General features: G+C 53.5%; 5 protein-coding genes across 5 annotated transcripts; 2 read left to right on the top strand and 3 right to left on the bottom strand.

The window, feature by feature from the left end:
* Positions 1 to 150: 150 nt before the first annotated feature.
* On the top strand, positions 151 to 1,760 carry QC762_409320 (uncharacterized protein). Its single transcript, XM_062890386.1, has 2 exons — positions 151 to 956; positions 1,026 to 1,760. Exons 1-2 carry the CDS (start codon positions 486 to 488, stop codon positions 1,470 to 1,472), a joined length of 918 nt encoding a protein of 305 aa, XP_062743534.1. The 5' UTR covers positions 151 to 485; the 3' UTR covers positions 1,473 to 1,760.
* Positions 1,761 to 2,942: 1,182 nt separating this feature from the next.
* QC762_409330 (uncharacterized protein) lies at positions 2,943 to 5,310 on the top strand (the record flags this gene model as incomplete). The annotated part of the gene is made up of 4 exons (XM_062890388.1): positions 2,943 to 3,120; positions 3,217 to 4,077; positions 4,160 to 4,991; positions 5,127 to 5,310. 4 exons carry the CDS (start codon positions 2,943 to 2,945, stop codon positions 5,308 to 5,310), a joined length of 2,055 nt encoding a protein of 684 aa, XP_062743533.1.
* Positions 5,311 to 6,662: 1,352 nt separating this feature from the next.
* Positions 6,663 to 8,348, bottom strand: QC762_409340 (uncharacterized protein; the record flags this gene model as incomplete). Its single annotated transcript, XM_062890389.1, has 1 exon — positions 6,663 to 8,348. The coding sequence occupies one exon, from the start codon at positions 8,346 to 8,348 to the stop codon at positions 6,663 to 6,665; it is 1,686 nt and encodes a 561-aa protein (XP_062743532.1).
* A 782-nt stretch (positions 8,349 to 9,130) lies between these two features.
* Positions 9,131 to 11,157, bottom strand: POT1 (3-ketoacyl-CoA thiolase with broad chain length specificity). Its single transcript, XM_062883685.1, has 3 exons — positions 10,801 to 11,157; positions 10,653 to 10,744; positions 9,131 to 10,592 (listed from the first exon to the last, which is right to left on the bottom strand). Exons 1-3 carry the CDS (start codon positions 10,805 to 10,807, stop codon positions 9,432 to 9,434), a joined length of 1,260 nt encoding a protein of 419 aa, XP_062743531.1. The 5' UTR covers positions 10,808 to 11,157; the 3' UTR covers positions 9,131 to 9,431.
* A 330-nt stretch (positions 11,158 to 11,487) lies between these two features.
* Positions 11,488 to 13,233, bottom strand: FBP1 (Fructose-1,6-bisphosphatase; the record flags this gene model as incomplete). The annotated part of the gene is made up of 4 exons (XM_062890390.1): positions 11,488 to 11,545; positions 11,630 to 12,196; positions 12,255 to 13,039; positions 13,106 to 13,233. 3 exons carry the CDS (start codon positions 13,231 to 13,233, stop codon positions 12,066 to 12,068), a joined length of 1,044 nt encoding a protein of 347 aa, XP_062743530.1. The 3' UTR covers positions 11,488 to 11,545; positions 11,630 to 12,065.
* Between the last annotated feature and the right edge of the window lie 526 nt (positions 13,234 to 13,759).

Here is a 13,759-nt window from a genome sequence, read left to right as displayed (position 1 = left end):
CAGTATGGGGAAACTTGGAGGAACTGTTGCTCCCGTGACCCGATGCCCCTCCCGCTGTTGCACGTCCAACCCACCTGCGAACCACTCATTTTCACCAGTGCCGTTGGCCGGTTCGTGGGGGTCACACACACACACACACAACTTTGCTGTGTGGCTGGATGGCAAATAACGCTGGTCTTCGGAGGTTGTTGATGTTTGGCGGGGGGGTTGTGAAGTTGAAGGGTTTTGGGGTTGTTACACAAGTCAAAAAGCACAGACCAGCTTTCGAGAATCTGTAACTTGCCCCACTACTCCAAACCCAAGACCGGGAAAACACCGGGATAGTTTTCATTTTTTCGAGAACGGCGCGAGAGGGACAAGGCGAATTGGGTGGGTGAAAGCTTCCGGGTTTGCGATTTGACGAGACGACGACGACAACAACCCTCCCGCTCCGTCGTCGACGACCATCCCACCCCACCACACACAAAACCGCGCATACAGCAACGATGCCCCCAAGGCTGAACCTCGCCTCGGCCTTCCGAGCCCTTTCTCTCCGGACCACCACCCCCGTCAGCCAGCAGCCGTTATTATCACAAAAGATTGCCGCCGCGGTACCAAAGCTTGTCACGGTCCCAGTAGCGAGACGGTTTTATTCCGACAACCTCACCCCCGAGAACAACAACAATAACAACGATGATCAAGCACCCTCTTCCGAGCTAGCCCCCCCCAGATCAGAGGAGGAAGTGGTCAGTCTCAGCCAACAACAACATAAAGAAGACAACCTCTATGCTCTGAACAGGCTGGAGCTGGTGGCGTACGGACTCAAACCATTTGACGCCGAGGAGGAGGGGCACAAGTACGGGTTGCCCAGCCTGCCGCTGCCGAGCGAGCTGCACAAGGATCATCGGTATGATGATGTGATGGGGCAGATCACGAGGTTGTTGATGAAGGATGGGAAGTTGTCCAAGGCTCAAAGAGTTCGTTTCTCCATCCCACGTCGGTTTGCTATATATATATATATATATATGCTGATATTTCTGTTCTAGGACATGGCAATGATCCTCAACCACCTCCGCACCTCCCCCCCACCAAAACTGAACCCTGCCCGTCCGTTGATTCCTGGTGCACCGGCCCCGAATTTTCTTCCCCTCGATCCGGTGACTTACCTTCGTGTTGCGATTGATTCTGTCGCACCGCTGGTGAAGATTAGGGGGTTTAGGGGTCTGGCGGGTGGTGGTAGGAATCTGGAAGTTCCTGCACCGTTGGCGGCGAGGCAGAGGAGAAGGACGGCGTTTGTGTGGATTTTGGACGCGGTGCAGAAGAGGAAGAGTAAGGGGTCGGGGAGGAAGATGTTTCCGACGAGAGTGGCCGAGGAGATTATTGCGGTTGTGGAGGGGAGGAGTGGGGTTTGGGACAAGAGGGCGCAGGTGCACAAGCTGGGGACGGCGACGAGAGCTAATTTGATGAATAATCAGATTAAGAACTTTTTGTAGGTTCTTGGGTGAGGCAAAGGGAGGGAGGAGATGGGGGAGACTTCTGCATGCATAAAAGGGGTCACATATGGATGGGTTTGTAGGTTGGGTGGTGGAAGGAGAGTGTACATTATTTTGTATCATGCAAATTACAAGACCGGTCCCGAGCATATGGGATACGCATTTTGAAAGGATGGGTCAGAAACTGTTCCAGAAAGATCGATCGATTAGGCTAGACACTAAGGGTGGTAGATATGCAAGTGAAAGTCAAAGTCAAAGTCAGATGGGGATCGTATGTATAAGGCTGAGATGACAGGTTGAGTTTCGATAGACTTTGGCCAGTAGCCTTGCGCCGTTTTCTAAACGCTTGACGACTCGACTCAGATGCTCGGCGGTATGGCGCAGCAGCCGCGTAGTCTCTCGGCTCCTATCCGTGGGGTTGTTGCGGGGGGAGGGGAGGGAGGCAGTGTTATCATGCGGGTGGATTTGTCTAAGGAAAATTGTAGTGTCTGACGTCTTTGTTACACTGGGATGGGAGGTCTTTACTACCGTGAACGATCAGACTGGGCGTAGGATGTTAAGAAAGGCTGTGTCAACTCAACGCGGGGTCGTCCTCTCGTGCCAATACCAGCCGAAGAAGAAGAAAAACAAGATTCCAGTTACACAGCCCAGAGTCTTGGGTTTCATTGGCTTTGGGAAGCTCTCGTGAGGTGATCCAAGACGGCGCCTCCGGACCCCACGCTCGGCGAACAGCAAGTTTGGACTTTGGTCGGCGGCGGCAAAACCACAAGGTTCCGCTGCCACTTCGTCAGAGCTTCCCAGAGCTCTCTCTCCCTTCCCACCCCGCACATCGTCATTCAATCAGGCCACAGGGCACGAGATGCTATAGCCCGCTGACTCTGCGCTCTCACCGCCCAGACACGAGGCATGTATTCACTTGATAGTAGATCTGGCAGTGGGGTGATAAGGAACAGCTGCAAAAGAGAGAAAGAAAAAACGACGGTTATCACTTGAACAAGCAAGGATTTCATAAACTGCACCTCTTTGGGACAATGGCCGCAAGCTATATCCGCAGACATTCTGCAGCTGGTGAGGTAGCTTGGGTCTTGGCGCTCTGGGCCGAGTCGTAACTCCTCTTCGGGGGCGTCTTGGCAGCGTCTTCAGCGGGACGACGCCCCGCCATCTGATCTTGGTTTTACCGTTTGACAAAGACCAAATATCGTGTCGGATTTCTTGCCCTTCTCCCGTTGACACCGACCGACTCGACCAACTTTTTTTTCTTTTTCACTATTTTGTTGCCTGCCTGTTTGACAACGCTACACACTACGAATACACACACAACTCTGCATTCTTTTCAATCTGATCTCGAAGAAAGCCGTGACCCCTTGATTTGAAACTGCTGCCACCCACTCGTTGTATATATACCTTACAGACCACACTTCGAACAAACAGTACACCAGAACAAGAAACCACCAGCAACTGTCACTCACTATGGCTAGGCACCAACCAATGTCGATGGAGGCGATGCTCGACGAAGAGCGGAGGGAAGTGCTTGCGCTGCTCGAGGGGCCCCAAGCATCACGATCAAGCAGAGCCCCAAGCAGCATAGGAGGCCGGTCGCCATCTCCCTTCACGCCGCGATCCCCAGTGCGGTCCATGTTAGACATTGGTGACGACGCTCCTTCTCCTGGCCTCCTCTATCCTCCTTCCCCTCCCTCTACCCGCTCCACGTCGAGTTATCATACTAAGACATCCTCTCCTATAGCGCCTGTTAGAAGCATGCTCGATGTCGACACCCCTCCTCCCGCGCCAGTACGAAGCATGTTGGATGTGGACTCCCCACCAAGCCAGAAGCATGTCCTTAGCACACCCTCTTCGCCAATCGAACACACCGGCTCTCGAAGCCTTCTTGCCCCAGCCCCGTCTGGGCACCCACGGAGCATGTCCGATGCCGCCATGAGACCCGCCGACTTTGGCCCCCGGGCCAACCCTCGGCACGACCCAACACTCGACTACCAATTTGGAGGAATCATCACAAACCATGCAGGCGCCGCCATGCCGAAAAGAGTGACGATGGGCGGGAAGCGCTCCAGCGCCATGGCAGAAGTTATGAGAGGCAACGATGTGTCGGGGCTTGTTCTCCCTGGCGATCGTGGCCGTCACTCGATTGCTGGACCGGCGTATAGCAGCCGAAAAGCCGGGAACAAATCCAAGTCTCCCACCAACAGACTAGGGGTGCGCTCTCACTCGCCTGCCTTGCTCGGGCGAAATCTCAGCCCGGCCGGGCGCGCCATGCTTGGGGATAACCAGACTGTCGACTACAACAATGCGTACCGCCGCTTATCAGATGCCGCCTTGGCTAGGTCCGGGGGCTCGCTGGGTGAGCTCGGGAGAAGGAAGAAGTCGGATGATGGGTCCAGTAACGGCAGACTCGCCAAGGACTATCTGGGACCTGATGGGGAGTTTGTCGAGGAAAGCAGTGACGATAGCGGAGGAAACTCTTCGGAGGAAGACGAGCGGGGTAGGAAGGCCGCTCGAAGCTTTGATAAGAAGCCGCAGGGCAGCTCGGAATCACCGGAGGCTAAGAGGCAGGTGCGGAGCTTGCTTGCGGCTGCGGAGGAGGAACGTAGGTCGTTTGCTGATACCCACCTGTCAGTTTGACTGGATACTGGGATTCCGTTGACTAACTTGAATTCGGTATACCATAGGGATCCATGTTGCCTCTTCCCAGCCGGCTCACAAATACAGGTCTTTGCTGGACGAACCTTCAATTACTGTTACGAATCCATCCGGCGAGAAGGAACGGGTCAAACACAGCAGCAAGAACGTCATTCACCCAGCGACCAGCTTCGACACGCCGCCTAGCGGGACGCACACACCAATGTATACCGACACGGAAGAGGACATCTCGGACATCAAGAGGGCGCAAAAGATGTCCTTTGCCATGACGCAGGTGATGGAAACGCCCGAGTCCCACAGGACGATCCAGATTATTACCAGAGGCGACTATGCTAAGCTTGTCAAGGACGCCGAGGAGGAACACCGACCTGCGAGGAAGTATTTGGTTGCTACGGATATGAGTGACGAGTCTACCCATGCGCTCGAGTGGGCTATTGGGACTGTGCTCAGGGATGGCGACACGCTGCTTGCCATTTACTGCGTGGACGAGGATGCTGGGATTGAGGCGAATCCGAACTCGGTGGTGCCGGATGAGTCCAAGGCGATGAAGGAGCAAGCGGCTGCCATCACGGCCGTGACGAACAATACCAGGCAGCCTGCTACACCGGGGGGGACTGCACTGCCTCTTAGGATCTCTTCGCTGGGTCACCAGGCGAGCGAGGCTAGTTTGAGCCCTGCGCCGTCGAGCATGGAGAGGAGCAAAGCGGAGGAGGAGAGGTATAGGGCGGTGAAGGATATCGGGGACAGAGCGATGAAGCTGCTGAGGAAGACGCGGTTGCAGGTCAGGGTGATTGTGGAGGTTCTGCACTGCAAGAACCCAAAGCATTTGATCACGGAGGTGATTGATTTAGTGAACCCGACGTTGGTGATTTTGGGGAGCAGGGGGAGGAGTGCTCTCAAGGGGCAAGTTTTTTCCCTTTTTTTGTTTTTTTTTGTTTTTTTTGTTGTTGTTCTCGCCTGATGAAAAGAAGAATGTTGCTAATATGGGAAAAACAGAGTGATACTTGGCTCCTTTTCGAACTATTTGGTAACTAAGAGTTCGGTTCCGGTCATGGTGGCGAGGAAGAAGCTTAGGAAGCAGAGCAAGTACAAGAAGATTGCCGCCGGGGCGAGCCAGCACCAGGTGAACAATATTAACAACCCCACGGCGAGGAGTTTGGCGCAGGCCAAGATTGATTAGAAATCATGGCCTTGGAGGGATGATCAGTATTGAGAGAGGGGTTAGGAGTTGGGGTTCGGGGTATGGAGGGGGGGACGTACAGGAATTAGCGGACTTACTGTTGTTTTATTAACCTGTGACTGTTGTGGGCATTTTGGTAATGACGTTGATGATCAAAGCAAGCGGTTTTTTTTCTTGTCACAAGGAAACAAAGTATATATTATCAGTCTTCTCTGTTTGGGCTTTCATTTCATTTTTGCTGGGAGGGGGAGGGAGGGGGCTTTTGAGGAGACAGTGGAAGTTGGGTGTTGTGAGTTTGAGAGGCAAAGCGAGTGATGTTTTTTTTTGGGGGGAAGAGGCGGAGGGGAAGTTAAGGAGGGTAATGGGCTGGAGGAGAGTAAATACGAATATACTATGGTTTTCTCTCTCTTGTGGTGTGCTGTGATGAAGTGTGATGAATGGTATGTATAATGACTTTGCGAGGTGGGCAGAAAAACATGAAGCCCGTCACACATCAAGGTCCCCATCAACTCGAGTGATCACTTGAAGCTTGGGACATACCAAAAAGAACATCACGAAAAGAAAAAAGAGACACTGCTCAAAGTGGTGGTCATAATCAAGTTTCGCTCCTTTCCCCCTTTAGCCATCTATCTATATATACAGCCTGACCTGCCCATCACCCAGTGTCGTTAATCCCACACCAAGAATTCTTAAGGCAAAAAAATAAAAAAATAAAAATAATAAAAATCATATTTCATTCCCCAATTCCATGTTCGCTGTCAACAAAACACCAAAACAACACCCCCCAAATAAACTCAAAAGAATCACTCGCTATCCTCCCCATCAACCTAAAAACTATCCCACCACCCCACACCCATCCCCCATAACATCCCTCAAGGGGCTTGTGGGAGATATCTCTAAACACCCGACAAAGGCCTCTCAACCAGCAAATCCTTCGGGGGCTCCGCATTAGAGACCCCCCCTCCTCCTCGACAGTCTCCAAGTTGCAAACCGACAACCCCGACCCCCTTGGCTGTTGAGATGATGACCCCCGTGGTGCAACCAATGTCTCCTCCCGCTCAGCCACGGCTCTCTATTCCTGGCTCGCGCTCAAATCCATGCTCTGATTCCACATCATCTCCAGCTGCGCTCTCGTCGCGGCATCGTTCCCGCCATCCACCAGACTGGCACCGCTCAGTCTCCCCTTTCCACCACCACCTCCGTCACCACCACCCAACCCATCATCAGTCCCCAAACTGCTCGCCGCGCTCTCCCCAACCCTCAACCCGCTGGCCGCTCTACTCGGTGGCCTAGTGCCCCCTCCTTCAACAGCCAACCTCCCCAAATCTCCTCTTCTAGTGCTCGCAGCCCGACTAGGCGGCGGGATCCTCTGCGCCTTGATCTCCATCCCAGGCAGCTGCCAAATCCTCGCCACCGACCTCGCGATCGGGTTCTGATGCCGTCTGACACTCAAATACTGCATCCCCGTCTTCTCCAAAATCTTCCCATGCTTCGGGTTCGCCGTCCCATAATTCGAAACAGCCCCCACCACCCCCGACAGCTCCCATGAGAAGGCTTGGTGCACCTCCACCACCAACAGGCACCATCGCCTGCCCCGAAGCAGTCGGCTCCAATCCCGAACTGGCCCGTTGCAGATTCAGCTTCTGCTGCGTCCGGTTCATATCCCGCGGCACTACATAGCCGTTTCCGTTGCGCCTTGTCCTCGCCCCGTTAGACTGGTGTTGAACCCCTTCCTCGTCGTCAGTATGTTGCTGTTGATCATATCTCCCCCCATTAAGCTGCTCATGCGCATGCGACAGACTCCCCATCGACCGCGGCCGACGCGGGAGACCAGCGTCCGCCTTGCCGCCCAGCACAGCTCGAGAAACACCCCCCTTGTTCGCAGCAGCAGCAACGATAAAAGAGTCGGCTGCTATGCCCGAGCCGGGCTCCTGGCTGCTCCCACCCACAAACCTCGACGTGAGCAGCTCCGCCCTCCCGCTGCTCCCAGGTCTGGGTCCCACCCCTCCCGCCAACTGCATCAGACTCGCCTCCCCGGGCGACATCGTCTGTGACGAACCCGGCCGTGTAGGCGGAGCAGACGGCAGTCTCGGCGCCGGCGGCCTAGGCGCAACAGCAATCTCGGTCGACATCTTTGGCGCAGCACCCTGAGAAGGAGCCCTGGACAAAATCCGTGAAGTAATCGTATTAGCCAGCGTAGCGTTCCGGGTAAAACTACTGTCCGCACTATGCAGTCCACTCCCACTCTCGGGCGGCGCCTGTTGTTTACTCGGAATATCTCTATGCGACGTGGGAGACGGAGGCGACGCTACAACCGTAGGTAGTTGCTTATTCTGTATTTCGTTCGTCGGGGGAGGAGGAGGGTGGTTCTGATTCGTCGGCTGTCCGTTCCCACCAATAGTAGAACCTCGTCTCGAAAGCAACGGTGAAGCAGAAGTGCTAGCATCAACCCATTCCCCGTCGTCCTGACTATCGTCTTCCTGCTCGTCGTCTCCCAGATTAAAATGAACCTTGGAACCCCCCCGCGAAGATTTGAGTTTGTTCACGTTTGGATTCGAGACGGTATGTCGATGCAGACTCGTCGTAGACTTGCTCTTCTTCCCCACATCCGCCTGGGACCGATTGCGCTTCAGGTTCGTCTGCGACACGTTCTTTTGTATGTGATTGGATGACGTGGTAGCATCCCCGGTGAGCTTCAGCTCCGAGGTTGCTCGACGATGGTGGTGACGTTTCGACACCAAAGTCAGTCCCTCCCCGTCTTTATCTGGTGAAATCGAGCCGCTGCCGTGTTGTCGGTGGTGGTTGTTCAGTTTGGTCGTCGAGGCTGTTGCACCACCGTGGTGCTTGTGAAGACCCTTGGAAGACGGCACTCGCGCATGCAGCCGTGAGCCACCACCCACAATGTGCTTTTGGCTCTTGACACGGTGATGCGGTTGCACCGCGGTGTGTTGCTGTGTTTGATCGCTGCTGTCGAAATGAATCATGGATGGCCGTTTTGATTGGCCGGCACCCGGCGCCTCATTATTCTCTCTTGCCATGACAGGCCCTTTTGCTGTGCCCTATTTCGACCTAACGTCCCCCTTTTTTTTTTGTCCTTCCGAGACAGTTTCCTGCACCACCTGCCGCGGGGCACTTCAAAGAAACCTGTCCGGCTCTGAAAAGACGCACTGTGAACAACACCTTCTTCCCTAGGCCGTTCACAGCCTTGCTGGCTCTAAAGCCTGTCTGTGGTCAACAAAGCCGGTAACGGCGTAGTGCCAATGTATATTTCCCCCCCTCCAACCTTCAATTCGTCATAGAGCACCGGAGTACGAGTAACGGGGGAGTATGCGGGGTTTCGAAACTTGCAGGGCTCGCAAAAACCGCAATCGGATTTGTCTCGAATATCGAATCGTGAATATCGGGGCGTGTAACCAATCGAACGCCGAGAATCCTAGACCTTGCACCGTGAACCGCAGGACCGGGAAGCTTTGAGAACCAGAGGGTACCGGGATAGAAATCGATGCCGAGGATTTTGATGGGTTCTTCGTGAACGCTGCAGAAATGTCGAGGTTGAAAAATACTAGATAAATGGAGATGTTGAACTCCATGAAAAGGTCCGGAAGCGACTGGGCTGGCCTTCTAGTAATTCCAATTGAGAAAGAGGACTCACATCCCCCAGAGCGGTGACGGCACCCCAGAACAATACAAGGTTTCTGATTGGCCAGCTTTCAAGCCATCCCCACTACGTCTCCTACCCCACACAGTAATTATCCACCATTCTGTCAGTTACTTCTCGACTTCTCGAGGCCAATGAACTTGCTCCTGATAAATTCACATGCAGATAAAACAACGCTCCAAAAGATAATGCCTTGTAACTGTGTGTATTTGTCCAAGCACACAGTTGAACTCTTGCCCCTCCCATACTGTAGCTACCTAAGGTATAACCAACTCTGCTCCCTGTTCCTTTGAAATTGTCCTCTAGAGTTACACAGCCAGACGAACGTGACGACACGACGGCCTCCTCTCATTAATCGAGTAATACAAAAAGGAAAAAAATATCATGAAAAATGCCCAAAATGATTTCGCTTGCCAAACCAAAAATGAATGATGATTTTTGTTCAATCCTTTCCTTCTTCCACTTACTCGGCAACCCAGACAGCAGCCATACCCATACCAGTACCAATGCACATGGAAGTGACACCAATCTTCTGGTTTGTCCTCTTGAGCTCGTAGAGGAGGGTGGACACCTGTCTGGCACCGGTGCAGCCGAGAGGGTGGCCGAAAGCAATGGCACCACCCTTGGGGTTGATCTTCTCAGCAGGGATGCCAAGCTCGTTGGCGCAGAAGAGGCACTGAGAGGCGAAAGCTTCGTTGATCTCAAAGATGTCAACGTCCTCCTTGGTGATGCCAGTGAGCTCGAACACCTTGGGGATGGCCTTCCAGGGGCCGAGACCCATGAGAAGAGGGGGCACACCAACGATGGAAGCGTTGACGTACTTGCCGAGGATGGTCTGGCCGAGCTTCTCTGCGGTGGAGCGCTTCATGAGGAGAACGGCGGCGGCACCGTCGGAAACCTGGGAGGCGTTGCCGGCGTGGATGCTGCCGTCCTTGGCGAAGGCAGCACGGATCTTGCCGAGGGACTCGACGGTGACACCCTCACGGATGCCATCGTCCTTGTCGACGACAATCTCCTTGGTCTCGCCGGACTTGGGGTCCTCGTACTTGACCTTGAGGGGAGCGATCTCTTCCTTGAAGAGACCAGCCTTCTGGGCCTTGACGGCCTTCTGGAAGGAGGCGGCAGCGAACTGATCCTGGACGGCACGGGTGACGCCCTTGGCCTTGGCCATCTGCTCAGAGAGGACACCCATGGGGACCTTGCAGTTGGCAGCCTCGGGGTGACTCTCGAGGAGCTCGGAGAACTCGGTCACGGCGCCGGGGCCATACTGAGTGGACATGGACTCGACACCGGCGCCGATGCCGACCTCGATCTGGCCGGAGCGGATGGCGTTGGCAATGTCAACGCAGGCCTGGAGACCGGAAGAGCACTGGCGGTTGAGGGTGTGGACGGCGGTGGAGTCGGGGAAGCCGGCAACGAGAGCGGCAGCGCGCATCTCGGTGGCGCCACCACCGGGGGCGAGGACGGTGCCGACAACAATATCCTCGACCAGGGCGGGGTTGATCTTGGAGCGCTCGATGATGGACTTGAGGGCACCAGCCATCAGGTCGGCGGCGGCTGTGTCCTTGAAGCTACCCTTTCCACCTCTTGTGATGGCCGTCCGGAGGGCAGCGGTAACGACGATCTGTTGAACAAGGCATGTCAGTTATGCGCCGCGGTTGTCATGTGTCCAGGTCAAACTCACATCATCGGGGTTCTTCTCCAGGAGCTTGGCCTTGCCGCCTGCGGAGGCGCCGCCGGAGATCTGGTTGCCCAGCTGAGAAAGTCTGTCGAGAGCTTCACCACGGAATGTCAGCCGTCACGCGCCGGTCATCGGTAGGAAGTCTACTCACCACCCATTGTTGCGGTTTGTGGATCTTGTAACGAGCCAAGGGACTTGAAAAAGTAGTGGAACAAGGAGTTATACAGGGTCAGAAGTTGTAGGACACAACAAAGAGAAGGGAAGGATAGGTTTTAAAAGGTAGTGGCACGACAAACAGAGAAACGGATGGAGGGGGGCGGGGGTTGGAGATGGTTATAATTCAAAAAGATACCTCGGAGTAGCGGTTGTTTCCCTCGCTGAACACAACAGCCAAGGTCGAAAAGCGCATTCCACAGCGAAACTGTCCACCCACGGCGCCCGCGTGAGGCGAGGTTTCGCTGCCGTGTGCTCCGTGGCCAGCCGCGGGTCCAGGTGATGTCAGAAAAAGGCCGAGGCATAGCCAAATGCGGCCTAGTGCGACCCGGGGTGCGTTTTCCTCTGATGCATCCAGCTCCTTTCACATGCAAGATGTTTTCCGCCGCCTGGGCAATCCCCGGTTCCCCGACTTTTTTTGGTTTGTCTCTTCAAAAAAAGAATCTCCATGGATTCCATAATCATGGGGTAGTTAGAAACTCTGGGGAAGAAACAAAAATAGCCCAATTGGCATGTGAGATATCCCTCAAACCCTCTCTCTGCTAAGGTCTTGTCGATCGCCCATGCCCGCTGCAACTCCAAAACCGGACTTACTCAGGCACCATAAACAGCCACCCTTGCCACAAGATAATTGAGGATACTTAAAGTAGGTTAACATGCCCATACAGGATAGTTCCATAGGCCTTGTAAGATAGTTTATAGGCCTTTAAAGATAGTTAATAGGCCTTTTGAATATTCCCAAAGGCCTATTAACTATCTTTGAAGGCCTATAAACTATTATTTAAGGCATGTGAACATACTTTTTGTGTGTCAACTATTTCGTGGTGAAGGAGACAGCCTCAACATCGACAAATAACGGTCAGGAAGTTGTTTTGCTTTAGGTTCAAGCGATTGACTCTGATGGTCAAATAGTACCTGCATACACACACACCACTTGTGAACGGTTTCACCGCGGGGGCCGGTGTCCAGTCCGATTCCATGTTCTCAGAAGAGCACGAGACATTACACATCAAACACCAAGGAACATTCTCATGATATCGAATTCATTCATTGAAAGATTACCAAAAAAAAGAAAAAAAAAAGAGAAAAAAAAAACACCTCGTGGTGAATGCATGTGTAGTAAAATGAGAAAGAAAAAAAAAAGAAATACCCAAACTTGACTTCCATCGCTTCAATCATGTCATGATGTTCTTGTCATACCCCTCACTTGTGGAAGGACTTGACCTTCTCAATCTCATCCCAGCTGCCCATGAAAATTCCACTCTTGTCGTGAATATGCTCCGGCACCACCTCCATCAATCTCCTCATCTGGCTGTCAACCGCCTGGCCACCAGCTATAATCACTGTCAGCATCATATCTCCCTTGCCCATAGACCCATGTGTCAAACTCACCGTTCTCAAAAACCATCGCCATCGGCGCACACTCATACAAAATCCTCAACTTCCCCTTCGGACTCTTCTTGTCCGCCGGGTAGGCAAACACCCCCCCATAAAGCAACGTCCTGTACGCATCCGCCACCATGCTCCCGATATACCTGGCACTATACGGCTTCCCCCCCTCCTCCTTCGCCTCCTTCAGACTATTAAAATACTCCTTCACATTATCCTCCCAATACAAACTATTCCCCTCATTCACACTGTAAATACTCCTCTTCTTCGGCAGCCTCATGTCCGGATGCGTCAGGATGAACTCCCCCACCCCGTTATCCAGCGTAAACCCGTTCACGCTCCCCCCCTTCATCGTAATCACCAGCTGGGCGGACGCACCGTACATGGTGAACCCCGCCGCGACAAGCTCCGTCCCGGGCTTGAGGATGTCTTCTTTTGTTCCCGTCGACCCCTCAGCCAGCTTGTGAATCGCAAAGATTGTCCCGACGGAAACACCAGCGTCGAGGTTGGAGGAGCCGTCGATTGGATCGCAGGCTACGGCGTAGCGCGCGTCTTTGGCGTCTTTAAAGTAGATTACTTCCTCCTCTTCTTCCGACACCAGCAAGGCGCATTTACCCGACGAGCGCATAGCCTCGATGAAGAGGTCGTTGGAGATGACGTCGAGCTTTTTTTGGTCGTCGCCTGTCGTGTTGGAGCTGCCGGCGAGGCCGGTGAGGTTGACGAGGGTGGCGCGGCGGATGTAGTAGGCAATGGACTTGAAGGAGAATTGGAGGGCGTGGCAGAGGAGCCTGAAGACATGAGATTGTTAGAGGTGAATGAATATGGGGGGAGGGAATTGGTAAGAAGAAACGTACGTAAAGTCACCGGTGGCCTCCTTGTGCTTGACTTGCTCTTCAGTCAAGAACCGGGTGAGCGTCACAATGTTGGTGTTGATCTTCTCCGTCTCGCCCTCGGAGCCGTTGCTGGTGTATGCTGAAACCATCTTGACGGTAGTTGTTATGTTTTGCTGTTTGTGAGAAGAAAACAGCTATGTGAAGTTTGTGATGATGATGTTGGTGGTGGTAGACCTTGAAGTAGTGTATAAGTCAAAGCGGGATCTACTTTATGACGCCGTCAAACCAATCGGGTGAATGGAAACCGAAGCTTGACTTATACACACACAAGCAAGCAAGGTGGGCAACAAGGGCTCTTGTTGGTGATGATGTCGTCAAACAAGATATGACGAAGTGGATTCGAGTATGAGTGGAACAACCAGGTATAATGGGGAGAAGAAAAAGAACAGGAACAACAATGAAAGTTTGAAACGGCCAGAACAGCCAACTTATCTATTTTCCTCGACCGCGCCCCCAGGCCAGCAAAAGACACACTCCCCCCCGCCCCCCTTGGAGCCAAAAACACCCGACCCGACGGCACAAGGCACCGGTATCTGTGATTGTGTGTCTAACGAAACGTATTATCCCACGTTAATTCCGCCCGTCCTTATCCATCCGTCCACCCAGGGATCACCA

This window comes from Podospora pseudocomata, chromosome 4, assembly GCF_035222375.1.
Source record: "Podospora pseudocomata strain CBS 415.72m chromosome 4, whole genome shotgun sequence".
Taxonomy (NCBI): domain Eukaryota; kingdom Fungi; phylum Ascomycota; class Sordariomycetes; order Sordariales; family Podosporaceae; genus Podospora; species Podospora pseudocomata.
The sequence above is the reverse complement of the archived record's forward strand: the minus strand, read 5'-3'. Positions and strand labels throughout refer to the sequence as shown.